This window comes from Giraffa tippelskirchi, chromosome 3 (assembly GCF_054371585.1).
Source record: "Giraffa tippelskirchi isolate mGirTip1 chromosome 3, T2T-mGirTip1v1.2.pri, whole genome shotgun sequence".
Lineage (NCBI taxonomy): Eukaryota > Metazoa > Chordata > Mammalia > Artiodactyla > Giraffidae > Giraffa > Giraffa tippelskirchi.
In genome coordinates, this window is record NC_137277.1 from 21959400 (window position 1) to 21987337 (window position 27938).

General features: G+C 55.5%; 2 protein-coding genes and 2 long non-coding RNA genes across 11 annotated transcripts in view; 2 read left to right on the top strand and 2 right to left on the bottom strand.

Annotated features, from left to right (window-relative positions):
- Positions 1-1459: 1459 nt before the first annotated feature.
- On the bottom strand, positions 1460-8103 carry LOC145542705 (uncharacterized). Its single transcript, XR_014080078.1, has 3 exons — positions 7917-8103; positions 7291-7575; positions 1460-3385 (listed from the first exon to the last, which is right to left on the bottom strand). It is a non-coding gene; the product is annotated as an uncharacterized LOC145542705 (long non-coding RNA).
- Positions 6531-13280, top strand: GJD3 (gap junction protein delta 3). Its single transcript, XM_081582123.1, has 2 exons — positions 6531-6630; positions 7393-13280. The coding sequence occupies exon 2, from the start codon at positions 7397-7399 to the stop codon at positions 8249-8251; it is 855 nt and encodes a 284-aa protein (XP_081438249.1). The 5' UTR covers positions 6531-6630; positions 7393-7396; the 3' UTR covers positions 8252-13280.
- Positions 13281-14038: 758 nt separating this feature from the next.
- Positions 14039-27938, bottom strand: part of RARA (retinoic acid receptor alpha) — a 43782-nt gene continuing 29882 nt past the window's right edge. For all 8 annotated transcript variants that reach the window (XM_081582126.1, XM_081582125.1, XM_081582124.1 and 5 more), the window contains 7 exons: positions 22553-22701; positions 21078-21219; positions 18984-19144; positions 18506-18682; positions 17092-17296; positions 16173-16331; positions 14039-15583 (listed from right to left, as the gene is read on the bottom strand). In XM_081582126.1, the coding sequence (XP_081438252.1) occupies positions 15366-15583; positions 16173-16331; positions 17092-17296; positions 18506-18682; positions 18984-19144; positions 21078-21219; positions 22553-22701 (1211 nt within the window). In that variant the 3' untranslated portion in view covers positions 14039-15365. The remainder of the gene's footprint in view (positions 15584-16172; positions 16332-17091; positions 17297-18505; positions 18683-18983; positions 19145-21077; positions 21220-22552; positions 22702-27938) is intronic.
- Positions 20498-27858, top strand: LOC145542708 (uncharacterized). The gene is made up of 3 exons (XR_014080080.1): positions 20498-21244; positions 26762-26860; positions 27389-27858. It is a non-coding gene; the product is annotated as an uncharacterized LOC145542708 (long non-coding RNA).

Sequence of the window (27938 nt, forward strand, 5' to 3'; positions counted from 1 at the left end):
GCATATGTATGTATAACTGAATCACTTTGCTGTACAGCAGAAATTAACATAACATCATAAAAAAAGAACTATACTTCAGTTTTTAAAAAAAAATTTCAGTCCACCTTACATGATTAAACCGTTCTGAGTTGGGTAAATGACTCTACATACAAACTTGAAGGTAAAGATAGAACTATAGAAATGATGAAGCAATCAAACTTACAGTATTTATGATTTTGTGTTAAATTTAGGAACATTTTGTAATCATTCAGAATGTGTTTGTGTTACATATTTTTTTAAAGACTTATTTATTCATTCACTTATTTTTAGGCTGCACCACAAGCGGCATGTGGGATCTTAGTTCCCCAACCTGGGATCAAACGTGGCCCTCCCACACTGGAAGCACAAAGTCCCAACCACTGAACCACCAGGGAAGTCCCTGTATTACATATTTTTAATGTTCCTAATGTTTAAAAGAATTTAAGTAAAGAAATCTGATAGATTAGCCCTGTAATTTCAATTTAAATATGTAACATATTTTTAGATGATATTTTAATTTTAACTTTGGGAGAGGCATGCCACACAACTTGCAGGATCTCAATTCCCCCACCAGGGATTGAACCTGCACCCTTGGCCATGAAAGTGCAGAGTCCTAACCACTGGACTCCCAGGGAGTTCTCAAAAGTTTAACAGATTTGATTAAGTTTGTCAACACTACTGTAAAATTGAAAAGAACTTGAATTTGTACATTTGTACATTTGGTTTGTTAGGTTTACAGAAGTCATTTTAATGCATCAGAAGATAATTATTTGCTAGAGTTTTCAGTCCCATCAGGCATTGGAAGTGTTTGGAAATTTAATCAGGTTTATTATTAGTGTCCATTATGCAAATTTAACTTAAAAATTATAACTGAATATGAAAGAGCAAGTGAAAATGATTATTCTTATTTTATACTCAAATTATATTACCTGTATAACTAAAATAGCAAAGTGTATAAGTTGAAGACTTAAAAAGGAAAAAGTCAGAATATTTTTGTTTTAATAAACTGAATAAATTCAAACCCAAGGATATTGATTTTGTGCACAAAAGCGTCCTTCAGACATCAAACTCAGATTGGTAGGAACAAGCCAATTAGCTGTATTTCATAAAGAATGGGAAAGAGGCAGTTGTTAAGAGGGGAAGGATGACCAAAGTGGATTGTGGAGGGACAAGAGGGTGAAGGGAGAGGAAGAGAAAAGAGAGTTGCCAAAAGAGTTGGAGAGAGAGGTGTAAAAATGACTTTAAACAAGTCTTAATCACTCTCATCATTCCTGCAAAAGAATTTCAACACAAACCAACACTCCTTTTTTCTTTTTAAATCAACTTTGCTGCTGCTGCTGCTGCTAAGTCACTTCAGTCATGTCTGACTCTGTGCGACCCCATAGATGGCAGCCCACCAGGCTTCCCCGTCCCTGGGATTCTCCAGGCAAGAACACTGGAATGGGTTGCCAAATCAACTTTATTGAGGTATAATTTACATACATAAAATGCACTCACTGTAAGTACACATATTGATGACTTTTGAAAAATGTATACTCCTGCACACCCACCATCACAATCAAGATATAAAACTTTTCCATCACTCCCCAAAATTCTTAAGTGTCTCTTCAACCCTGACCCCCAACACTGATCTGATTTCTACCATTATAGGTTAATTTTACCTATTCTATGGTTTTAACTTCATATACATATATATATGTATATGTATGTATGCTTTTCTGTCCGACCTTTCATTTGACATCATGTTTTTGAAATTTAACCATATTTAGGTATCAAGTAGTCATTCTTTTTTTCAATTGCTGAATATTATTCCATTGTAGGACTTCTCTGGTGACTCAAACGATAAGGAATCTGCCTGCAATGCAGGAGACCCAGGGATAGACCCTGGGTCTGGACAATCCCCTGGAGAACGGAATGGCAACCCACTCCAGTATTTCTGCCTGGAGAATTCCATGGACAGAGGAGCCTGGTGGGCTGTAGTCCATGGGGTCGCAAAAAGTCGGAAACAACTGAGCGACTAACACACACACACACACACACACACACACACACACATTCCATTGTATGGATCTGGTTATCCATTCACCTGTTGACGGACATTTGGGTTGTTTCCAGTTTGGGCGCATTATAAATAAAACTGTTATGAACATGAGAATACAAACCTTGTTTATAGGCATATTTTTTCATGTCTCTTGGGTAGATACCTAGAAGTGGGATTGTTGGTCATTTGTTTAATAAACCTTTGCCTTTCTAAGAACCTGCCGAACTTTTCAAGGCAGTTGTATCATTTTACCCTCCCCCTTACATTTTTCCTCAGTTAATTTCTGGAATCAGATTTGTTTGAGTAAGACAGTATCTTCAATGGCCTCAAGGTGGCCCCAGTACATCCCCATGAATGCAAAAGATATTTTACCTGGAGGAAAGGAAGCCGAATCCATAAGTGACTTTGTCTTCTGCTTCTAGTCTTTCTGTTCTTTTCCAGGGCCTGGTGGGCAGCACTCCTTTGCACCCAGGAGTATCGCTTTCAGGGAGGGAGTTACTTCGGTCTGCCCATCAGCTGATCTGGAGTCAACCTGATCCCGCTTCTGCCCCGGGGTGATTGAGAGAAGGTCACAGGTCCACCAGCAGCGATTGTAGCTGCTTACGGACCAGTTATAAATATCAGCTATTCAGAGCTCCGAGGAGGGAAATGGGACTTGGAAAGACGCCTCTTGACAACAAACCTGTCCCCTTCCCCACCTCAGTCCCAAAGAAGTTTCTCTCCTCTATCTTTCACTCTAGGCTTTGGAGGAAAAGACAAGGACTCCCAAGCCTCTTTGTCTCTCAGATGAGGCTGCCTGCAGGGCCCAACCACCCTCAGGCCCAGTTACCGTCCTTACTGAACAAAGCTGCCACACTTACAACCTAGAAATGTGTGCATGGGGAAAGAGACCAGGTGGGACCTCCAGGTGGCAATAGCGACTCTTCTGCCCAAGGACGAGAACAAGGGCCTGGCAGAGGCACGTGAATGAAGGTGCACTGGTTCGGTAGGACCTGAGGACAAGGTGACAAGGAAGACTGAGGCGGCCTCCTCCTTCCTCAGGGAGCAGCTGGTGCGGGCAGACCTGAGGGAAGCCGAATCTGCCTGACTTCCCATCTCAGTGCGGAAGGTGAATACTAGAAGTGGACTTCTGACAGTGAGGGCTACCTTCTCGCTTCTTCCACGCAAGGCCACTCAGAATCAAGATTCCATTTCCCAGGCTTCCTTGCGCAGGGAAGGCCAATGATATGCGAGCAGGTGGGTCACGTGGCAGCTTCTCGGGACTTTTTAGAGAGATGTTCTCGCGGCTGGCTGTTTCACACCTTCATCGCTTTCTCCCTCCGCTGCCTGGAACATGATTGATAGCTTCTGTGAATCCTGCAGGAGGGGGCTACACCCCAGGAGGGGTTTAGAAGGAGCCGACTGCCCCCTACTTAGGACTTTGGGGCGCAGAGCTTCTCTGCCAGTGCTGAACAGCCCGCGCCCTCCTTTTATGTGAGAAACAAGCTTCCCTCTGGTTTGAACCACTGTTTAGTATTTTTGCTCTTACAGCCGAACCTCATCTTAAATAATTATAGAGCTAAGGGAGGAAGTAAGGCTGGACAGGGAAGCAGGTCCCAGCTGGTGATAAATCGCAGACCCTGAGGGGTCTATGGGGAACCAAAGGCTGAGGACAGAGAGGAGGAGGGAGAGAGCTGGAGCGACCAGTGACCAGAACATCATCTGGTCTGGAGGATTTTCAGACCAGCCTGGGGACCGGCTCAGAAACTGCGCAGCTCTGCGAGGGAGGGGCTGCAGCGGACTTGAAGGGAGTAATCAAGGAGAAGCGGCCATGCCCCGTGCCTCTCATCCACTCTTCCTTCCTGCTCTGTTTGAGCTGGGGCAGATTTTCACCATTAACCGATTTCGGAGTTTTCATTTCTTCCCAAGACTGGACATTCTGATTGCCCATCTCAGACTGAATATTCACTTAAGTGATCACAAGCCCTGGAGGAGATCGGAGGGAACAACGGAGGCGTGGGACCCAGCAGCGTCATTGTCTTGAGGCAGAGAAGATCTGCACCCTCTAAAACCATTCCACCCCAATTCACTCATTCTGCCACCACACAGATCTTCTGCTAAAGTGCCAGGAACTGTCTAGGCATTGAGGGCAGGACAGTATATAAAGCACCAAAAATTTCTGCCCTCCTGGAGATTCCATGCTAATGAAGGAGACAGATGCCACACAGAATAAATAAGAAAAATATGAAATATGTTATGAAGTGGTCAGTGCAAGGGAAATAAAGCTCAGAAAGTAGATGGGAAGTCAGGGGTTAAATTCCAGTTAGAGCAGCTAAGAAAGGCCTTACTAAAAGGCAGCATTTATGTAAAGATTTTTTTAAATGTTAGAGGGACACAGTGGAGAGAAAATATAGTTGTGGGTTGCTGATGTCATGGGTATTAATTTACCAACATGTGTGTGCCTACCTATGTGTGTTCATGTGTGATGGACATCATGTGTGATGAACATGGGAAGTGGTTCCACAGTCCAACGGACCAGGGTGAGGTGTCTGGGATGGAGACCAAGTGTGAACCAGTCTGAGCCCAGCCCCAGACCGCAAGTTGGGCCAAGAATGGGGCCAAGTGCCGCCAGCTCTGGGCAGCATCAGTGACACCTCCTCCCAGACTGGCACTATCTGGGAAGGAGGGTGGGCCCCAGAGATTGCTGAGTCTCCTCTGTCTGGCCCTGCGGTATCAAGGGCCTGGGACAGTGCAGGGGAACCACGGCTCCATGGCTGCCCCCTTGCCCACACTCCACCTCTGCCACTTTCCACTCTCCACAGGCAGATGCGTCTGCTCTGATGAGGATTTTTCCAGGCTGGGCTGGTGGGCTGACCCAGCAGTGGCCATGAGGTCAGGGCAGGGACTATTCCAGGGGCGATGAGGTGTGTCCCTGGGCCCCCATGGCTGGGGGCAGGAGTCAAGGGTCAGGGAGCAGCTTTGCCAGGAGCAGGTGGAGGTAGGGAATGGGGAGGTCGCAGGGGCCCCCAGCCCACATCCTGTTTTTGGAATGGGCCCTAGCGTGTGCTTTCCTTTGGACTTGATCCAGACCGGTGTCTCCCCACCCAGGCCCAGTCCCTAGGGAACCCCAGCACTCCCAAGCATTAACCTAGGGTTTTTCCAGGCAGGGCTGGGCGGGAGCCAGTGTGGGTGAAGGACACATTTCCCACCCCTTCTTGAAATCGGGCCAGGGGTCCCCATCAGCACATGGAAAACCAGACAGGCCCCCCTGGCCGGAGAGGAGAGAAAATGTCACCGAAGAGGTGAGTCCTGGCATGGCTGCCACCAGCCCCACATAAAGCCCTAGGGACTGTCAGGCCCTGGGAAATCCAGGCAGGCTGGAACCGGGACAGTTCCACCATAAGCTTCAGAACGTGGGCTCCAAACCTGTGAGGCCAGGACCCTCTCTTTCTTGCTGCGTGACTGTGCCTTAGACCCTCCGAGTCTCAGCTTCCCATCCTTGTCAGGAGGATGAAATGAGCTAATTCTTACGATGAGTGGGGCCTGGGGCCTGACCCAGAGCAACCGCACAGGTGAAGGAGGAGAATGGTGTGTGTCCAGACTCCTGGAAAGGCAGAGAGGACAAATGAGCACTTAACCTGGGAGTGTCCCCTCCCTGGCAGCTCAGATGACCCTTGGTCATCCCAACTGCCCTTCTCTATGGAACAGCTTCTCCAGCTACCTAGAGCAGTAGAAGGTGACTCAGTTCAGAGCCTTGTGAGGGAAAAGAAACCTTTCTATTTACTTTTCACATTATAAAATGACATGCTCATTATAGTAAATCTGGAAGTTACAGAAAAGCAGGAAGGAAGCAAAAGCTTTTATTCAAGTCCCAAGGCCAGACACCCTTGATACCCTAATGCTTTTTCCAAAAGGGAAATTTTTCTGGGCTTGGGCTTTTTTGTTTTTGGTGACATGGTTGGGACCTTAGCGTTAAGATGCAGAGCTGGAAGGGAACTTGGGGGTCAGCTGGCCCAGGCTCCTCAGCTGACAAGCCAGGAGACTCTGGCCCAGAAGAGCTAAGTGACTTGTAATGTCAGAGCTTGAAGGAGAGTTAGCAGGTGTCTGCTGCTGCTTAAAATACCAGTGCCATCAACACCAGCATCAAACCCCGCACCAGCCCTGAAGACTGCCTTCGGGGGGACAGTCACTTGATAGTGGATCTAGGCCTTCCAGTTAGGAGAGTCTGTTGGAGATGGGCTTCCTTCAACAGGGATGTAGCTCTGGGTAACCCCTTTCCTCATTTCCAGTCGGGGACTCAGCCCTGGGGTGGGGGTGGGGGTGGGGGTGGGGGGTAAGGGATGGGAAGGGAGGGCTGGCAGAGTCCAGCAAGGGGCGTGGCCCTGGGTCTGTTCCCAGGGGTGGAGCCAGTCAACAGGGTCACCCTGTCACTTTAAGAGAAGGGGGAGCACTAGCCCCTCTCAGCCATCCTGTCTTGTCATACATCCTGGCCAAATCCAAAAGGGAAAATGAAAGAGGGACCAGGAGGAACAGGTCCCAACCATCTCCCAAGGTTCTTCACTCGGCTTTAACATCCCAGCGCCAGCTGCAGGGTGAGTGGTTACGGGTGAGGGTCTGGGGGCCTGTGGGACCTGTGAGGGCGGTGTTGGGGGGTCTCTCGGGAGATACGAGAAGCTGGAAGCAGGGGGACACCAGGGAGGAGATGAGAGGAGGTGGGCCAGCATTCCCACTGCACAGATGGTAGGGGACACCTAGGACAGTGGGTCCTGATGGAAGTGGGGTTCCTTCCCTTTGTGTCCGCTCCCCAATTCTGAGAGGAGTTCACTGCAGTAAAAAAAAAAAAAAAAGGAGGGAGGCAAGAGAAATGGTGAGTGGAGAAAGAAGGTGAACCCTTCTGGGTCTGCTGGCTCCACTTCACCCAGAAGTACCAAATTGGGTCAGAGCCTTGGGTTCAGGACACCACTCTTGCCCACAGAAAGCATCCTGGAGCACACGAGGGCGCTGCTGGGTTTCTGCTTCCACACATGTAGTCAGGGGCCGGCAGGGCTCATCTCCGAGGTCCTTTCCCTCCAACCTGGACTCAGAGGAGCGCAGGATCCAACCCAGCTGTCCCATGGGTGTCTGACCAGAGCACCGGGGCAGAGCTCCTCCCCAGCGCCCAAAGTTGAGACTCACCTGAGCCCCCCTAAGCTAAGCCCTTTGTTCCCTCAAAGTCCCTGCTAAAGCCAGGTCTGGCTGATCCCCTGGCTCACCTTGAAGTTAGAGGTGGTCCAGCTGATCCCACCCAGATGGGCGCGGAGGGCTGGGACCCTGATCCTTCGGCCTCTGACTGACCGCCCCGCGTCCATCTCCAGCGCCATGGGGGAGTGGGCGTTCCTCGGCTCGCTGCTGGACGCCGTGCAGCTGCAGTCGCCGCTCGTGGGCCGCCTGTGGCTGGTGGTCATGCTGATCTTCCGCATCCTGGTGCTGGCCACGGTGGGCGGCGCCGTGTTCGAAGATGAGCAAGAGGAGTTTGTGTGTAACACACTGCAGCCAGGCTGTCGCCAGACCTGCTACGACCGCGCCTTCCCCGTCTCCCACTACCGCTTCTGGCTCTTCCACATCCTGCTGCTGTCGGCGCCCCCGGTGCTCTTCGTCATCTACTCGGTGCACCGGGCCAGCAAGGAGCCGGGCGGCGCAGACTGCGGGGCGGGGGCCCCGGGGCGCCCGGGGGACCGCCGCGCGCGCCGCTGCTACCTGCTGAGCGTGGCGCTGCGCCTGCTGGCCGAGCTGGCCTTCCTGGCGTGCCAGACGCTGCTCTATGGCTTCCGCGTGGCCCCGCACTTCGTGTGCGCCGGTCCCCCGTGCCCGCACACCGTGGACTGCTTCGTGAGCCGGCCCACCGAGAAGACTGTCTTCGTGGTCTTCTACTTCGCGGTGGGGCTGCTCTCGGCGCTGCTCAGCGTGGCCGAGCTGGGCCACCTGCTCTGGAAGGGCCGCCCGCGCGCTGGCCGCTGTCTCCAGGCCGCCGAGCGCGACAACCGCTGCAACCGTGCGCAGGAGGAGGCACGGCAGCTGCTCCAGCCGCCGCCCGCCCTGCCCACGCGGCGCTCGGGCACCGACCCCTACGCCCCGCCCGCTTATGCGCACGGGGCGCCGGCGGGTGACAGCGAGGGCAGCAGTGGCCGCAGCAAGGCGTCACTGGCCACCATCCGTCAGGACCTGGCCATCTAGAACTGCCTGAGGCGGGCGGTGAGGCCAGAGGCCGGACCCCACCATCTCAGAGGGAGAAGTGTCTAATCACCCACTGTTGGCAGGATCCCCTGCCCCAGGAGATGACACGCAGGCCCTGGATTTTCTTCCTTGGCTTCTTCCCTCACTCCCACCCTCTGGAAACACAAGGAACTGTCTACAGGGCTGCCTCCTGTTCATTCCTGTCTCTCCTCTGCCCCCATCAGCTTCCTCCTTCACCGCCCCCGTGGGGATGCTCTCCCTAAGCAGCCAGCACCAAAGTGAAGGGCTTCTCTGGTGGCTGAGACGGTAAAGAATCTGCCTGGAATGCAGGAGACCTGGGTTCAATCCCCGGATCAAGAAGATTCCCTGGAGAAGAGAATAGCAACCCACTCCAGTATTCTTGCCTGGAGAATCCCATGGACAGAAGAGTCTGGCAATCTACAGTCCGTGGGGTCGCAAAGAGTGGGACACTACTGAGCAGTCAACATACACACACACACCCCTAAGTGAAAAATCCAGGGGTCGCCATCTAACCACACCTCTGGGAATTCACCACACTCTGCTAAGCAGGCTGCCAGGGCCCCACTCTGCACAATTTTGTTCTATGTCCCTGATCATTCCCTCTCTATCCTCCATTCCTTCATGCCTCTTCCTCAGCTTTCCTGCCTGGACTGCACACAAGCAGAGGGAAGAGTCTTTCTAAACAGGTACCCCTGCTTACTCTTTGGGGCTCCCCTGTCCTCAGGGTAAGTCAAGCACCTGAACGAGGCTTCTGAATCCCCCATGTCCGGCCCTGTTGCATCAGGTCTTCTCCAGCCCCTTCACCTCAGCTCCTCCAAAGTTTCCATGCTCCAAACTGATGTAAATTTTCTGTTCCTACCGAGCACGATACCCAGATTTGCTTCTAAATGTTTCAACTTACTGTTCCTTTGCCTGGAGCAGCCTCCCTCTCTGCCACGCCCCCTCCCCCTAGCTAACTCCTACCTACCTTTTGGTCTCACTTGGGAAGAAAATGGATGCCTTCCTGGACAGACAAACCAAACCCACAAAACCAGAGCTAAGGCCCCAAGGCAGCACTTCTGTTGGATGCATAGCTCTCTCCTACTCGCAGGCCCATAGTAGGTGCTTGGTAAACTTGTGCTGGGGGGCTTCCCAGGTGGCGCTAATGGTAAACAACAGGGCTGCCAATGCAGTAGACATAAGAGATGTGGGATCAATCCCTGGATTGAGAAGATCCCCTGGAGGAGGGCATGGCAACCTACTTCAGTATTCTTGCCTGGAGAATCCCATGGAAAGAGGAGCCTGGCGGGCTATAGTCCATAGGGTTGCATGGAGTTGGACACGACTGACGTGACTTAGCACACACGCACGCAAACTTGTGTTGAAGGTGTTCTCCAGGCCCAAACACTTATCCACGCTCACAGAGTGTGCTGCCATCTCTCTGCCCAGGGTGAGTTCTGTGTCTGCCTCCCAGACCCTTCTGCACAGACTCAGACATGAATGTCCAACTGTTTCCCATGTATATTCATTCAACAAATACTTTTGAGAACATACTATATGCCAGGCACTGTTCTGCAGAAAGAGGATGTGAGCCACCTATATCATTCCAAGTTTTCCATTAGTCACATTAGAAAATGAAAGGAAACAGGTGAAATTCATTTTCGTAATATATTTTGTTTAACCCAATACATCTAAAATATTATTTCAAACACATCATGAGTATAAAAAAAAATATCTCAGAGACGCTTTACGTGTTTCATTTTGTACTAAGTCTGGTGTGTGTTCTGCGCTTGAAACCCTTCTCAATTTGGACCACCCACGTATCTCAGATTTGGCTGTCATCTGTGACAAGTGGCTGTTGTATTAGCAGATCCACGTGCAAAACTTGCCCTCTCAAAGCTTACATTCTGGTGGAGAAGGCAGACAGTAAACATAGACTGTACTACCAGCCAGTGTAAGAGTCAAGGGAGAGAGTGTGACACCCCTGAGGAGTGTCAGGGAGAGGAACTAGCAATGGTCTAGCCGGAAGTCTCTCCAGGAAGAGCATTCACGTTGGAGGAAATGGCAAGAGCAAAAGTCCTGAGGTAGGAATAAGCTGAAAGTGTTGGGGGCCCAAGAAGAGACTGGTGTAGCAGGAGTGGAATGAGGTGGGTAGAGGGGGTCACCAGTAACTCAGATGGCATCTCAACTTCCTTAGCTCTCGCCTCAGTTGCTGGGGCCCCCAGCTACCCCAGCCACCTCCATCCACTCTTGCCATAGCCTGTCCTCTGCCCGCCTTCCACATCCCATCAAGCATCTGATCCTCTTGTTTTTCCACCTAAGCATTTCATTCCCTCGTCACCTGTTTAGAAGCTGCCCAGGATCAGCCGTCACCGATGGCCTGGTGTATGCCATCCCTCAGCCTCTGCTCCAGCCCCTGTGATTTTAATCTGAACACTTCACTCACTGGCTTCAAACCCTTCACTGCCGGCGCCCTCAGGATCCAGTCCCACTCCTAAACTAGCCTTGTCCTGATTCTGTCCCAGCCTCTACACCCTCACCTCTTTATTTTAAATTTATTTTTTTAATGGAAGGATGATTGCTTTACAGAATGGCATTGGTTTCTGCCAAACATCAACATGAATCAGCCAAGGGTATACACGTCCTCTCTCTCTTGAATCTCCCTCCCACCTTCCTCCCCATCCCACCCCCTAGGTTGTTACAGAGCCCAGTTTGAGTTCCCTGAGTCATATAGCAAACTCCCATCGGCTCTCTATTTTACAGATGGTAATTAAGTTTCCATGTTACTCTCTCTATACATCCCACCCTCTCCTTCCTCTTCCCCCCAGTTGTGTCTGTAAGTCTGTCCTCTGTGTTTCCATTGCTGCCCTGTAAATAATTTCATTGGTACCATCCTCCTAGATTCCATATATATGCGTTAATATATATTTGTTTTTCTCTTCACTGTGTATAATAATAGGCTCTAGGTTCATCCACCTCATTAGAACTGATTCAAATGCGTTCCTTTTTATCAGCCTTACCTCTTTTACCGCTTCAACCAAAGCCCAAAATGGTTAAAACACAGAGCTGGGGATAATGTCTGAGCCCAGAAGCTTTTTATTACCTCTGCATCCCACCTAGCTAACTCATCCCCTTAGAGATTTAGGTGCGGGGGGTGGGGTGGGGCATCTCTTTCAGGAAGCTGTCTAAGCCCTGCTCCAGGCCTGGTTAAATGTCTGAGTCTTGCATTCCCGCAGGCAAAGCACATGTCAGTCGTTGATGACCAAACTCCACAGCAGTGGTTCTCAATTGGGGGCGATTTTGCCCCCCAGGGGATATTCGGCAATGTCTGGAGACACTGATGTCCCCTCATGACAAATAATTCCCAGTGCAAAATGTCACTTGTGCCGTGGATGAAAACTGCTCTACGGTGATGTACTGTGAACCATCCAGAGCATCCTCAGGCCCCAGAGGTTCCCAGCAGCAAAGTTACTATCCCAAGGTGGACGTTCTGCATGTTTGGGGGTCACTGACTTAGTCATCACAAGGAGGAGGATTTCCGCTGGCATTTGGTGAGCAGGGGCTAGGAATGTCAGTGTCCCTCCACAATAAAGAATTGTCACACACACCTTTAGAATGTCCCACTGACATTTACATAGTGAAAAACCTCTTTATAATAACCTGAGCCCAAAACTTGACTGTTTTACATACAAAATATTAAAGGTTTAGTTTGGGTTTGTTTTTTTTTTCACATGGTTATATTATTCTTTATCTGCTTTTTTTCAACATACACCCATACTCTTTAACTTTCCTGGGCTTCCTATACAGAATAACTTCTGACCTTTTTCTTTTAGATCCAAATATTTGTTAAAAATAGAAGCAAATGTAGGACTGTGTCCTATTGTCTGGCAATTGTGCCCGTGCATTGACATATTGAAACTCACAGTTTAGGTCAGTTCAGTTCAGTTGCTCAGTCATGTCCAACTCTGCCACCCCATGGACTGCAGCACACCAGGCTTCCCTATCCATGACCAACTCCAGGAGCTTTCCTTTACAGGACAGTGTGACAGCATGGTGATTTTTTTAAAGCATGTGTTTGGTATGTTATATTAAATTTCTGTCTAGTTCATAAAGAAACCTGATGGGAAGTGTTAGAAAATATTTGCTAGAGGAAGAGAACCTCTGTCCCACTCCAACCTAGGCCAGACTGTGACATAAGTGAGAAGCTGGCGCCACCTGATGGCTGAAGTAGAAATTGCAGGTGGATCCCCACAGAAGAGACTTGACCCACACAGGCATTTCATCCTGGAGCATCCTGGTTAGCCTGCTAACCCTCCTCAAACACAGCCTCTACTGCCAACTCCCTAGACCTCCCCCAGGCCTCGGTGCTTCACACTTCTTCAAGGGCTTCAGAGATCCAGGAAAGAGCTCTGGCTGAGAGGTGGGAGCCCATACTGCTGTTCAGTTGTCAAGTCGTGTCCTACTCTGTGACTCCATGGACTGCAGCGTGCCAGGCTTCCCTGTCCTTCACTATCCCCACTATGCTCAAATTCATGTCCATTGAGTCGGCAATGCCATCCAACCATCTCATCCTCTGTTGCCCCCTTCTCCTCCTGTCTTCAATCTTTCCCAGCATCAGGGTTTTTCCACTGAGTTGGCTCTTTGCATCAGGTGGCCAAAGTAGTGGAGCTTCAGCTTCAGCATCAGTCCTCCCAATGAATATTCAGGATTGATTTCCTTTAGGATTGATTGGTTTGATCTCCGAGTCCAAGGGACTGGCAAGAATCTTCTCCAGCACCACAGTTTGAAAGCATCAGTTCTTGAGTGTTCAGCCTTCTTTACGGCCCAAGTCTCACGTCTGTGCATGACTCCTGGAAAAACCATAGCTTTGACTACACAGATCTTTGTCCACAAAGTGATGTCTCTGCTTTTCAATACACTGTCTAGGTTTGTCATACTTTTCTTCCAAGGAGCAAGTGTCTTTTAATTTCATGGCTGCAGTCACCATCCAGAGTGATTTTGGAGCCCAATAAAATCAAATGTCAGTTTCCATTTTTTTCCCCATTTATTTGCCATGAAGTGATAGGAGTCCTCATTACTGTCCCCTGATCTGCCACTTATTTGTTGAGTGACCCTGGGCAAGGGCACTGCCCTCTCTGGACCTTGATGTCTAGTGTGAGGGGGTTAAAACTGGTTTCTAAGGACCCTCAAGGCCTGTCACACACCATCCTCTCAATCAGGAGCATCTCGGTGCCCTGTCACCTGCCTGTCCCCCGTGCCTCCCGCCCACAGAAGTGACGTTAGGGGTGGGACAGGGACAGTTCTTCCTGGAGGTGGAAGAAAAACAGGCCAGCCTCCCAGGTTCCATCCCAATCCTGAGTTCTTAGATTGCAATGAGCGAGCCCCTGACCCAAGTCCCCCAGGCCAACTGCCACTCTTGCTGTGAAGGTCATCAGTGGTCACTAAAGACAGCACTCTGCCACTAAATGACCCAGACTCAAGCTCTGGCTTCCCAAGGGCTAGGGACTCTCAGAGAGCTGAGGTGAGAGAGCTGAGCTCTCTCTCTCCGGCTGGGGACTCCCTGAAGGCTGAGGCAGTCTCTCCCTCTCTCCCTCCCCCCCTCTACACAGGTCCCTGACAGGCTGTGAGGCCCCTAGACCAAGGGCTTCCTAAGGACAGGCCTGTCTCCTTCCACAGTGTCTCCAGAGCTCTGAGCACAGCAAGGCAGGCCCCGAAGGCAGCTTGGGCCCCAGTCCCTGCCCGGACACTGAGAGAAGGCGGCGAGGCAGCGAGGCTCTGAGGCACGTGTAGAATAAATATAACTTTATTCTTTATCCAGTAGATCTCAGTGGCAAGTCCAACAGTAACAGGTGCACCAGCGGGCTCTGGGGGGGGGGGGATGAGACCCCCAACCCCGGGGCAAGGAGGGCAGAGCAGAGCCAGCTCCCCCAGCCCTGGCGGTGCAGGGGTGACGTGAGGGGACCCCCTGTAGGCCCGTCCTGCGGGGCAAGGAGGGGGCACAGGTGTGGGGTGGGGGGCAGGCCAGGGAAATGGAGGAACTCAGGCCATGTGTCTGTTGGCCTGTCTGTCCACTGTGTGTTTGTGTGTGTGTGTGTCTGGGGGCCCTGTGGGCGGTGCTGGTGGCTGTGAGGCTGGAGGGCAGGGGAGCTTGGACCCCCTGGCCAGCCCCTTCATGGGGAGGGGAGTGCTGGAAGGCTTCGATGACGTGGGCTCTGATGGGGAAGCAGCTACGCCGAGGACACAGGGCGGGTGTCCTGAGGCCCCAGTGCACTGGCCCCAGCCCCCTCTCGGGGGTGAGCCACTCCTTCCAGGGGTTGCCGGGAAAATGTCCTTGCCCAGTGGTTAGGCAGAGAGAGGAGAGGGCAGGCCTTGGAAAGTTAGTACTTCACAGTTTTAAAGAGAAAACTGAGGAGGAAACGGCTGGGGAGGGGGCCTTGGGGGGCAAAGGGACTTGGAGAGAGAGGGGAAGCCCCTTTTGAGCCGTTCCCCTCCCCCAGGGCCCACCCCCCCTCCAGCTCTGAATCCAGCTCCCCCCAATACACAGCACACTTCAGTATAAATGTGCTTAAAATGAAAATTCTTATTTAAAAAAATCAAAACCAGAAAAAAAAAATTAAAATAAAAACAAAACCAGCGAGAATTAATACCTGGGGGTTGGTATGGCAAAGTATGTACAGGGGATTCCCCCACCCCTGGCCCACCCCCTCTGTCACCAACCGAGGCAGGGGGGGTTCCCCAACCGGGGGGCAATGGCTTGCGAGTTCTGAGGATGGGGGAGCCAGGTCCTGGCATTTGCTGGTGATGAAGATGTGGCGAGGTGGGCAGAAGGGTGTCTTGATGAACACGAAGCCCCCAGGCCCCATCCCAAGGCCCGGGACCAGGGGTCCTCACTCAGTCCATGGCCACGCCCCTGACGTCAGCCCAGTCTCCAGGAGCAGGCAATCCATCGCAGGCCCGGGCCTCTGTCCGAAGAGTCGCCGCCACCTCCTCCCTCCAGTCCCCCGGGCAAGGGAGGACAGGTGGGGCACAGGGCTGGCGGGGGTTGCATGGTTGGTAGAAAGGCAGAGAAAAGCCAGGGCACGGGGTGAGGGCTGCGTCCACGGGGCAAGGGCAGTCACGGGGAGTGGGTGGCCGGGCTGCTTCTGTTTGAGCTGGGGCTGAGGCTGGGGCTACAGCTGCCGGGCGGGGGAGCCAGGCCGCCCCCGTCCCGCCCCCCACCCCCCGCTTGTCCACTCAGCGTGTCCAGGCCCTCTGAGTTCTCCAGCATTTCCTGGATGAGAGGTGGCATGGAGCCCGGGATCTCCATCTTCAGCGTGATCACCCGCTCAGCCCCTGCAGGAAAGGAGGGACAGAGATCAGTGTGCCCACCCTGCTCCTCTAGCCCTGCACGCAAGCGTAGCCCCAGGAAGGAACGTGTAAGGGGTAGGAGGATCCACACTACCAATATCAGCTCCCACCGCACACTAAACCCAGTGCTCAGTTTTCTGACATACGCCAGCTCTCCTAAGCCCCCACAGCTGAAGGGCAGCAGGGCAAAGTGGCCCCCAACTCGGGCTCTGAGGTCACTGGGCTTGATACCAGGCCCTTCCTATGTGCTGCTGACTCTCCTACTGACATCTCAAGACAACTCTGTAAATATTATCCCTGCTCTGCAGATGGGCAACTGAGGCTCAGAGCCGTTGTGTGACCCGCTCAAGGACACACAACAGTCTGGTTCCAGAGCCATGCCCTGAACCAGCACGCAAAGATGACACTGCCACCTCGGGGCTCACAGGCAGGGAGGTCATCTGGGCACGGTGGGGTCCAGGTGAGTGGGGCATCACATGGGCACAAAGACGTGGAGTACTGGCTCAGATGCAGGAGGCCTGACTCTGGACATGGACGGCCTGGCGCTGGCAGTCACACAGGGAGAGAGCCTCACCCTTAGCACTGATGCTCCGCAGGTCTGTGATCTTCATCAGCATCTTGGGGAACATGTGTGGGCGGCTAGGCCTCCGTTTCCGCACATAGACCTTCAGTGCCTCAAGCAGCGGCTCCTGCAGCATGTCCACCCGGTCTGGCTGCTCCAGGTCCTGCCGGTCTGAGGAAGCAGAGAAACCCGCTCAGTCCGGTGAGGAACACAGCTGCGGGCCCCATTGTGACCACCAGGGGGTGCACCTGTCCAGGCCATGGGCAGAGCATCTTTGCTCCCCAGGCCTCCCCACACAGAGGCCCTAAGAGGTTCTCAAATGTGAGCAAAGAGGGGCTAGGGACAAGGTTGTTCCAAAGCTCGCTCTGAGGGCCCAGTTCATGGAGGTCATACCCCTGAACAAAGGCAGTGCCACCTTAAGTAGAGGCAGGTCTCCCACTCCTGCCGGTTATTCTGGACACCAGCCCAATATGGCAGAACTCATAACAATAATAACAGCAGCCAACATTTACTGGGTCTTACTCTGGGCACACTGTGCCTTATTTATTACCTCCTAATCCTCCCATCAACTTTATGAGGCGGAGACCATTACTGCCCCCATTTTACAGAAATGGAGGCTCAGAGAAGTTCAGAAACCTGCTAAAGGTCACGTGTTGGCCAGGATTTGAACCTGGGTGGTCTGACCTCCAAGTCCTCACTCTTAAGCCCTCTGGAAGGAGCGCTGCCTGGAAATAGGGAACCAGAGCTCAGGTCTCCATCACTGTTCCCTTGCCCTGTAGCCACAGACCAGACGCTGCTCCACTGGGACTCAGTTTCCCGTCTGACAGGTGCCTTTCTGATCAAATGATTCCCCAGCTTCTCCCTGGGAGAGGCTCCACGAGCCGCACCAGCACCCCTGGGCCTGGCCCCCAGACCCAGGCCCCCTGCCCACCTCCACAGATGAGGCAGATGGCACTGAGCAGCCCAGTCTCAGCGTCATCCATCTCCAGGGGCAGCAGCTGGTTGGCAAAGGCGAAGACCAGGTCCGTGAGCGGGCCAAAGCCGGCGTTGTGCATCTGGGTCCGGTTCAGGGTCAGCCCGTCTGAGAAGGTCATTGTGTCCTGCTCGGGCGTGTACCGCGTGCAGATCCGCAGGATCTGGGTGCAGAGGGTTCTCGAGTTCAGGAACTCACATCCGCTAGCACTTCCGGCACCAGCATCCCCCCAGGACCACCTTGCCGGCAGCCAGACCGCTGCTGTCCTACAGAACCTTCTGTGCAATACAGTAGCCACCAGTCACACTGTGACTGCGGGGCACTTGAAACATGCTGAGTGCAACTGAGAAACTGAATTTAATTTTAATTAATTTCAATTTAAACAGCCATACATGGTCAGCAGCTACTATATTAGACAGTGCGGATCTACAGCATCGTGCCTCCACACATAGAATTAAGAGGGAAACAAAACATTTCCAAGAAGGCAAAGACCAAAGTGGATTTCAGTCTATGGTTCCCAGTACTGGGTACAGAACCAGAGCTCAGTAAATGTACGTCATCTTCAGCTCTCTCAAATCCTGACCCTGCCTCTTGTATCTCCCCTCCACCGGGAAGAAGAGCCTGGTCACACCCCAGGTTCCCGACCTTGGAGGTGGCCGAGGGGGAACAGGAGGGCTGAGGAAGACAGGGAGGACAATCCTCCCTCCCGCCTTGGATTTGACAATCTCATCCGCCCCCATCCTGCCTCAAGTCCAGCCCACCCTCTGGCCCCACCAAATGCCCTGCAGGCCCCTGAATCCCACTGGTCCCACACCAGCAGGCCGTTCACATCCCGTTCTACACACCTCTAGAGGCTACCTCCTCTGGGGCTCTTCCCTAGGGCCCAGCAGTGTGGCTCTCTGTCCTGCAGGGAGGGGACAGCCCTCCCCCATCTGCAGCCGGCACTTATCACAGTTTTGCAACCTTTGTTTACCCATCTGTTGCCTCCACCAATGGAAGATTCTCTAGAGGGGACAGTGGTGTGTTCACCTCTGTTCTGACACCCAGTTCAAGGCCTGGCCACACAGGGTCCCAGGTGAACCTTTATTAGACTGAATAGATGTGAAGATGGGTGGTTGGACGGAAGCATCGAATCAAAGATGGGCTGAGGGGTGGATGAATACGATTAGAGGTGAATGGGTGCACACCCAGGAGCTGAGTGGCTAAGCAGACAGGTAGACACGCGGGGGAGAGAAGCGTGGCTGTTTGGGTGGGTGGGCGTTTGGACAGATCGACTCCAGATGGATTTTTAGGAAGGTGGTTATTTCAGCGGCAGGACATCCTCCAAGAACACAGGAGGCAGTGCCCAGGTGGGCAAGGTGCAGACCCTCACCAGGATGTCCAGGCAGGCAGCCTTGAGGAGGGTGATCTGGTCCGCAATGGTGAGGGTGGTGAAGCCGGGCAGCTGCTTGGCGAACTCCACAGTCTTAATGATGCACTTGGTGGAGAGTTCACTGAACTTGTCCCAGAGGTCAATGTCCAGAGAGACACGCTGTTCTGAGCTGTTGTTCTGGAAGGATGGGGGAGGGGGACGGAGTGGGAGGAGAGTGAGAGCCTTCCCCTGGTGGCACCCTTCTGGGCCTGGCTCTACCTGCCCCCCTCACAGGCCTGCCGTCTACCGGCCTTCACTTCCTGAGAGACGGGGAAGGGGTGGACAAGGCAGCCCAAGCAGGGGTGCGGAGGGGCAGGCTTAGAAGAAGAAGGGGTGCCCCTGGGGGGCTGTATTGAAGTGTATTTGCCCAGCTGGGGGGAGGGGCAGGCCTGACAGCAGAAGGGGTATGAGGTTGGGGGGGGGTGGAAGCAGGCCATACCGTAGTGTATTTGCCCAGTTGGCAGAGGGCAGGGAAGGTCTCCTGATGCGCTTTGCGCACCTTCTCGATGAGCTCCCCCACCTCCGGCGTCAACGTGTAGCTCTCGGAGCACTCGGGCTTGGGCACCTCCTTCTTCTTCTTGTTCCGGTCATTTCTCACAGCTGTGGAGGGCCCAGGCAGCACAGTGAGAGGGCAGGTGGGGTCAGTGGTCCATCCCCCAAGCCGTCCATCCCCAGCCCAAGCTCCTCCCACCAGACTGAGAGCTGTTGCTGCGGAGGCCACCGGGTGCGGTCAGGCACGCACACAAAACTGCACACACACGTGAGTGACAGACAGGCAGGACATTCACACACAGTCGGTCCCTTGGCCCCCCTCTGCGGTGCCCACCCAGCCCATACGCCAAGGCCTGCCCCAGGGCCTGTGACCACAGCATGCATGCCCCAGACCAGCTCACTCTCCAGGGTGAAAGCCCGTGTGCAGGGTGTCCCAGGCCTGTGCTCTTGGCCTCCCGGCCCCCTGCTCCTTCGGCCTGCTGGGAGGACCAAGCCAGCCCTCCGGGGTGTGGTCGGGATGGGCTCAGAGCAGCTCCCTGGGCGGGCAGACATGGAGTAGGGCTCCCCAGCCTGAGAGTCGGGGGCCGGGTGGAAGAATCTCTCGGCCCATTAGCCGGGGGAGCTGACAAATCACCCGGGGCGCTGAGCCGCACACACCACTCGGCTTTAAAGAAGCGATGGGGTCGTTACCAGCCGATTATCCCAGACACACAATCACTCACAGGGCCAGTGGTGGCGGCTGCTGACGCTGGAGGAAGAGAGGGTGGGGGGTGGGGGACCCAGGGAGGGGGTAGCAGGGTTGGGGGGGGCTGGCATAATTTGGAGATCACTCATGTCGATTCTGCAAATTCAATAAAGTGCAAGGGAGAGAAGGGAGCGGGAGAGGGAGAGAGGGGGGATAATTTGGGAAGAGAAAATTGCAGCTGTGACAAGACGTTTATCATTCGGAAGCTTTAATTCTATTGAAATGGCAGCTGCTCAGCTCCAGGGCACAGAGCAGCCAGAGAGGAGAAGGAGGGAGGGGAAGGGGGAGTTGGCGGTGGGAGGGAGAGGGGGCCCCACCCTGGTCCCCCCTGCCATGAGAAGCTCTGGGATCAGAAGGTGGCAGAAGCAGAGGAGGAGGAGGTGCTGGGCCTTGTGGGGAAGGGTCCTAGGCCTGCAGGTCCCAAGTTGTCACCCGCTCTGCAGTGTGGAGCCACCACTTCCTACGCTACAGAACACAGCCCTTTCCTCCTGAGGCAGGGGGTGGCCAGGTACTTCAGGGTCCCTCTACTCCTGTCCCCCCACCATGTCTCCTCCCCACTTCCTTCTTCCACTGTCCTGCCCACAAAGGGCTGGAGGGTCCTGCAGCCCCCTCCCCCAGCCCATCCCCCAAGGCTCGGGCTCCATGGCAACGGCCACGCAGACAAGGAGGCGTCTGTCAGCGTCATTTATCTCTGACATCATCAATCACCGGTCACCACGGCAACACCCATGATTCAACACAAGAGGGTCTCCCTGTCCAGCCCTCCTTCTCTCCCTCCATCGGGCCTCAGCTGAGCCCAAACTGGAAACCCCCATTCCTCTGGGACTGGAGAAGTCCCAATTCGCTCTTCCAACTCCAGGTCCCAGGCTCCACCAGACAAAGGCTCTTAGATCCCTGTGCCTGCAGCAACCCCCAACATACACACACAAATACCCAGCAGCACCTTAGATGCACAATTGAGGAGGACTCAGGGATGCTTCTGAGCCCCACCCCAAAGCCAGTCAGAGCCTGGAAGCAAGCTGGCAGGAGCAGACACGTGCATACACATGAGTGAGCACACACAGCCCGCCTCACACGAACAGGAAGGACTGTCTGCACATGGACACACGGATGGTGAGACAGACAGGTCCATGCAGCTATACATGAACCGTCCTCAACCATGAGCCAGGGCACCGCATCATGGCAATGTCCGTTTGCACCCACACATTCATCCACATGCCCCTGCTCCTCCGGCTCTAGGGGCCAGGAGCTCACACCCTGCCCAGTGCATGGGGCAGCCCCGTCGGTGGCACTCACACTCCTTGGACATGCCCACTTCGAAGCACTTCTGCAGCCGGCAGTACTGGCAACGGTTCCGGGTCACCTTGTTGATGATGCAGTTCTTGTCCCGGTGACACGTGTACACCATGTTCTTCTGGATGCTGCGGCGAAAGAAGCCCTGGGTATAGAGAGCAGGGAGTCAGGTCAGCCACACCCACAGTCAAGCAGTGCTGGCCTGTAGCCTCAGTCTGAGGGCTGAGGGTCAGGTGATTGCTGCCCCCAAGGCTTTGGCCATCCCCTACCTGAGAAGGCCAGATAAGACGGAGCGAAGAGTCCACCTACAAGGATATACCCTGAGAAGAATCAGTATCCGCTGCCTCCACACTGGGGTGGGGAGGGGGCTTCCCCCACCCCACACACATAGACCTGGCTTCCCCACTCCTGGGGAAGGGGACTTCAGGCTGCTGGTGGGTCAGGAAAAGGGGCAGATGGGGCTAGATGGAAGAGAGACAGAGCTCTAGAACCCACAGCCCTGGGCTCGGAGTGCAAGGAAAGAAGACAAGCAGGAGGGGCCAGAGAGATACACACAGGCTGGCCTGGCCTGACAGGTGGAGACATGAGTGCTCAAGGGCAAGGCAGCACGACACCCGTTCACTAACCAGGCAGATGAGCGCAGATTACAGGGCAACTAGGTTGGTCAGAGGCTGCCCACGTGGACTAACAGAGAGGCGGACAGACGCCTGACCAGGGCAGACCACGAACAACTGGTCTGGACAGGACAGGCAGATGCAGAGAGTCCAAGGCCTTGTGCATTTTGCCCTTGACCTCTGCCCTACACCTGGTGGCCACTCCACACTGAGGGGGAGCTCAGGGCCCCAAGCCCCGAAGTTGTGCAGCTTCTGATCCCCAATCCCTGGGGAAGAAACAAGTAGAGAGAGACTCAAGCCCTGGGGAGAGTAAGCGGGAAGGCCATGCCCACAGCTTCCGGAAAGGTGGCAGTCTCTTCTGCATCCTGGAGCTTAACGTGGGCACGTGGAAATCCGGCCAGACGCTGGGGAGCCCCAGCACGGGCACCTGAAGGAGAGGCCAAGGCAAGGCGCCTGCTCCTGACGGCCTCCTGCCAGGCTGCCATGGCGAGGTACGGGCAGGCCACCGGGGGCAGGCCTCCTGGGTCCCCAGCCAAGAGCCAGTCAGCAGCCAGTTCACCATGGCAACGCGGGCAGCGGGAGCATAGTGGGTATGAGCCCTGCCAGCTGGAGGATGGAGATGCTGGGGGAAACAGTCAGGGCCGGAGGAGGACCTCCGGTTTGGGAGACCCCTGCTCATCTATGGTGAAGAGGTTCTGCTGAAGGCTTCCTCTCCTCCAAGGCTGCTGCCACCTTCCGCACAGAAGTTAGAGCAGCAGCTTTAGGGACACCCCCACCGGTACCGGTATAGTCCCCAGACCCGGCGGTGGGAACATCCCACTTATGTAATCAGGACTGCCCTTCCCCACAACCCCCTGAACTCACCTTGCAGCCCTCACAGGCGCTGACCCCATAGTGGTAGCCTGAGGATTTGTCTTGACAGACAAAGCAAGGCTTGTAGATGCGGGGGAGGGGAGGCGGCGAGGGGGGGCTGGGCACGATCTCTTCGGAACTGCTGCTCTGGGTCTCGATGGCTAGAGAGAGGAGAAGGGCAGTTAAGAGACCCAGGCCACCACCCTCAGCACGGCGCCCACCTGGCCTCCGGGTCTCGCCCAGGAGCCTCTCCCAGCTGCCCCAGAGCTGCCAGATGTCAAACTCTGGGGCAAGGGCAGTCTTGGGAAAGCTGGCACTCCCCAGCCAGACTGCCAATGACACCTCCAGCACCCCATCAGTCCTGCCTACTTCCCCAGGACCCCACCTTCAAGACCAGAAACATCACATAATAAGCCATCAGATTTGTATGTGGATGTGGCTATACTGGGTGGGTGCCAGGGGTAGGTGTCAGCCTGGGTCCACAGCCCTGGACCCCGGACGCACCTCCCCCAAGTGAGGAAGGGGTTAAGGCCTGAAGGAGGGAGGGAGGAGGACACAAGCTGGGGGCAGAGGAAACTGGGGTCAACAGGATATTCAAAGTTGGCCACTCCCCCACCCCCTCTGCTTCCGCTCCCCCTTCCACCCCCACTACCAGCAGCAACAGCCTCTCCTCCGCCCAAGCAATCCCCTGGCCAGGGATGCAAGGCAGGGTGCAGAGTCACAAATGCTGGGGCAGAACAGGCAGGGACTCCCTGAGAGAAGCAGGGGGACCCCATAGAGACAGGGGGAAGAGTCCCTGTGGGCCTCGGAAGCCCATGGCTCTGAGTGCACCCTGGCTGGGGGGAAAAGCATGACAAAGGGGGTCTGTTCCCATCAATGCTCTGTCTGTCTGGCCATAGAGTCCATAGTATGTCCGGGTTACTGTCCCCCTCCCCTCTTGTTATTCAGCTCCAAGAGGGCAGCCAGGAGGGTGACCCCGCCAGCAGGGGCAGCCCCCACTAGCGAAATCTTCCCCAGTGCCTGGCCCCATGCCCATCACCCCAGGCAGAATAGGGCCGGGCTAGGTGGGGGCTGTCTGTGCCCAAAGCAAGGGCAGCTGCGGGTGTACTCTACTGGATGATAACTGTGACCCGGTCACCCCCAGATTCCCAAGGGGCCACTCGGCAGCCTCCTGAGGCCTTCGCCAAGTCCACTGGTCCAGGGCCAAGGATGCCTCCATGAGTAGATAGATCCCTGCCTCCTCCCACACCCCAGACACCTATACCTAGCCTCACCCCAAGCCCCACTACACGAGGTTCTGGAATTCAGAGGGGCCCAGAGTTCCTGCCCAAGCACCCCATAGCATCTCACAGCAGCTCATGCGGCCCCAAAATCCAAGCACAGAGAAAAGAAGCACTCCGATGGGGGGCTGGCTAGCTGCAGGCTACCGCCCTCCCTGCTTACCTGCAGACACAACCAGAGACTGTCAGGCTGTTGATAACAGGGAACCAGGCCAACAACCTTGGCAAGGCTTTCCTGGCTCTTAGTTGGGCCCAGGCACCACTTCCCTGGTCAGTCCACTGACCAGCATTGCTGTGGCCCCACGTCCCTGTCCCTGCCCAGAGAGCAGCCTGCAGCAAAGGATCAGTGGATGCTCACACCACACCCCCAGAGATCCAGACTCTTTGCTAGCCCTCCCCCCCTACTCTGCTCCTCACCCCAAATCGAACTGTCCTGGCCTGGTTTTCCCCCACCTCACTCTCCCGGAGGCCAGACAAGCAAATCAGACAGGCGAGAGGCCTGAGAACAGCTGCTCTGGGGGGAGCGGGGTTGGGGGGCCTGGGTGAGGCCAGGAGGCAGAGGGGTGAGCGACAAAGGAGCCCTTTGTTGTGCTAACTTTTTCCAAGACGTAAAACGAGTAACAATAGACAATCCAGACTAGTTGGGGGGGGGGGGTGTCAAGGACAGGGGATGTGGGGGGGACCGTGGCCTAGAATCCCAGTCAGTGTTCCAACAAGCACGGGACCCAATAAGCAGGGGCCGGAGGCACTGACCTACCCCCCCTCCCGTCTGCTCCCATTCCAGTCTTTGCCCTGGGCCCACCTCCCCCAAGTCTCAAACCTCTCAAATGGACCAGAAGGCAGGGGGAGAAAGAACAGAGGGAGCTCTGGGTTCAGAGTGGGCTTGAGAGGGGGAGGGGCACGGGGAGGCACAGGGGGTGCCCAGGTGAAGGACAGACACCTCTGAGGCCAGGGACTGACTGGAGGGCCAAAGGCTTGTAGAAATTTGGAGCTAAGGCAAAGTCCAGAGGCTGTTTATGAAACTGGAAGAATGCGCTTTTTTAAACTGTGCTTTTGGGCAGGATGGGGGGTGGGGGCAAGATGACCCAAGGTGGGGGTACAGTTTGGTTTCAGTGAGGCCTCCTTTCGGCCCACTCCACAGCAGCCGGCTGCCTCTGGGGCTGGAACTCTGCTCTGCACCCCCCACCCCAGCACATCCCCACCTGTCACCCAGGTAACAGCTCCGAGGTTTCCGACTGTGCCCTTTGAACCCAGAGCCCCAGCCCAGTCCCCACCTTCCGGGAGTGCAGCCAGCAGCCTCAGAGGAGCAGGGGACACTCTGGGACCCTCCCAGCCTCTGCAAGAGTCAGCCTTAACTCTGCACACCTGGCGGAGTAAGGACCGCCACGACCTGGCCCCTCCCCAGAGACTCCAGCCCACAAATCCCTCCTCTTCCCGAAGAAGGACGGGGACGGGAGAAGCACCACACCTTCTCGGGCTCAAAGTTCCAGCGCCTGGCGGAGGGCTGGCACCGGCCAAGGAAGCCAGGCGTCCCCTCCCGCCCGCGCTGCCCCGCCCCCGGCCCCGCCAGGCTGCGGGCGGGCAGGAGGCGCAGAGCGCTCCGGAGTCCCCCGCGCCCCAGAGCCGCTCGCAGGCGCACAAGGGGCCGGTTTCCTGGAGGAGATCAGCAGGAAATCAGCCGGGCCCCCGGCCAGCAGCTCCCCTCCCAATTCAGCTGGCGCCCGATCCTCGGCAGCTCCCCTCGCAGCCCCCGGGGAGGGCCGAGGAGGGGGCGCCGGGCACTGGGTCCCGCCCTGCCTCCACCCCGGAGGAGGGTGGGGGTGGTTCTGGGTGCAGCGCCGCGGCCGGGGCGGAAGAAGGCCCCTACCCAGCGGCCGCCGATAACCATCTCTCCCCCTCCCCCCACTAGGGGCATCCACGTGCTTCACATTCTTGGACGTCTGGGAGCGGGCGGAGGCAAGAGCGGCGAGATTGGTGGGGGACAGATGGAGAGCCACTTCCTGTGTACCCCTTATCCTCTGGCGCCCCAAATCTGGGGCTCTGGAGAGGGAGCCAAGGTCCCCAGGGTCCTGAAGGGTAGGGAAGGTCTCCTCCCACAGCCCACCTGCTGTCTCTTCCCACCTTTGGTGGAGGTGGCAGGAGGGAATGGAGAACTTGGTGGAGGGGGCCCCCCGAGGGCTCCTGTCATCAAAGGACACACTGGAGGGTTGGGTAATGACCCCATGTGCTCTAGACTCGCTCAGGTCACCACCCCCAGCCTCCAGGTCCTTCCTGTGCCCCACAACAACCCCCAGAGCCCCCCTCCCAGCCTACACAGCCTTGGGGGCTGAGCCCACTGCCACACACCCACACTCCGACCACAGGGACAGGGCAGCCCAGGCCTCTGGCTCCACGCCGCCCCGTGTCCCCCACTTCCCCATCGCCTGCTGGACTCCAGGCTCCCCCCAGACCTTGTCTGGCCAGTTTGGGGCCAGGAAGAGCTGAGCTACCCCCAAGGGCTGGAGCCCAAGGTCTCAGATCCTCGCTCCTCCCCAGACCTCCGGCAAAGGCGGCCGAGACTGTGGAGGGAGCAACTGCAGCAGCCATACCCCCAATGACCCCACTCTGGAGGAGGGACACCTTCCTCCAGTTCTGGGAGGTCGGGAAGAAGGGTCCTGGTGTCCGTCACGCTTCTCGCCTGTCCCCTTCTCCCTAAAGTCCACCCATGAGCACCCCTCCCTCCCTCCCACCGTCTGCAGCCTACCAGGCAATCTGCCCCAGAGGCAAAGGTCAGGGGGCAGGACGATAGAGGCTGGGGGTGAGGTGGCTCTGAGAGGGGCAGAGATGGGCGTCGCCCCACCTCAGGTCTCTTTTCCGGTGGCAAAGGCGTTGGGGGCTGCCCTTCAACCTCCGGCAGCCTGCCAGGCCCCCAGAGACCCACTCCACCCCTCCTCCCTGGCAGGCAGGAGGGAGGCAGCCAGTCCAGGAGTGGGGGAGAAGCCCCAGGGAAGAGCTGAGCCCAGAGCAGCTGAAGAGGACGAAACCGGAGCCAAGGAGCCAAGTAACAATAACCCCCTGAGCGCCGCTCTCCCCCTCAGGTACACTACCTCACAGCTGGGTATAAACACGCCCAGGTGTGCACCCCGGGCACTCACAGCTCCCGCCAAAGCACAGAGCCCCTCCCTTCCAGAGAAGCCTGAACCCAAACAGGGGACAGCCAGGAGAGGAGGTGCCAGGACTCCAGGGTTCTCAAGGGCGGCCCCCGTAGGGACATCTCAGCGCCTGTCCCTGTCCCCAGGTGAAAACAGGGAAACAAAAGGACACGCTGGGTTGGGAGGGGACACATTCCTCACTTTCAGAGCAGCCCCAGACCCACAAAAAAATCAAGCCCAGCCTCCAGAGGACAAACCGTTTTAGGATTATGGGGAGGGAGAACCCTTCCCACCCGATTAACTTCCCCTCTCCATTCCTGGCACAGCCAAGTGTCCAGGACCAAGGCTACCCTCAGATGGACAGGTGGCCTGCCCCAAGGTGTAAGGGTCGGGTAGGGTGGCTGACAGGTATCTGATGGAGTTGTCCCTTCTTGCAGCACCCCACTGCCAACACCAAAGACACGGAGCGCTCCCCTGACACCCACCCAGACGGCACAAGGGCAAGAGCTGGGGGCAGCAGCCGCTGCCCAGGAGCGGCTGTCCCCCAGGCTTTGGCAGGGGTGGGATCAGGAGGAGGCCCCTCCTCGGAGAAGCAGACAAGCCCACTCTATGGCCTTCACCCCACCCTCCTTGGTGGCAGAAAGGACCACTCAGCTGTGAAGCTATTGCATTCCAAGCAAGGAGATATAAACTAGGGACAAGGGACTTCACTTCCCCTGCAAGAAGTGGAAGGAGAGATGAACAAACGTTTCCTGAAAGGAGGAGCCCCCAAAGTTCCTCTGTCGGAACACAACAGAAATAAGCACCCAGGGTTACTCGCGGGGGGAATCCAATTGTCCAACAAGGGCACCCGACTTTAAGCAACAGAGACAAGGGAAAGTGAAGGGTCAGAGACAAGACCACCTCACCACGTCCCCAGTCTGCACCCCCTAGTAGCAGCGGAAGCCCCACAGTCCCCCACCCCCAGCTCCCACAATAGGAAGGGGA

Coding starts and splice junctions, on each gene's coding strand:
- GJD3 (XM_081582123.1), top strand. CDS start 7,397: ATGGGGGAGTGGGCGTTCCTCGGCTCGCTGCTGGACGCCGTGCAGCTG.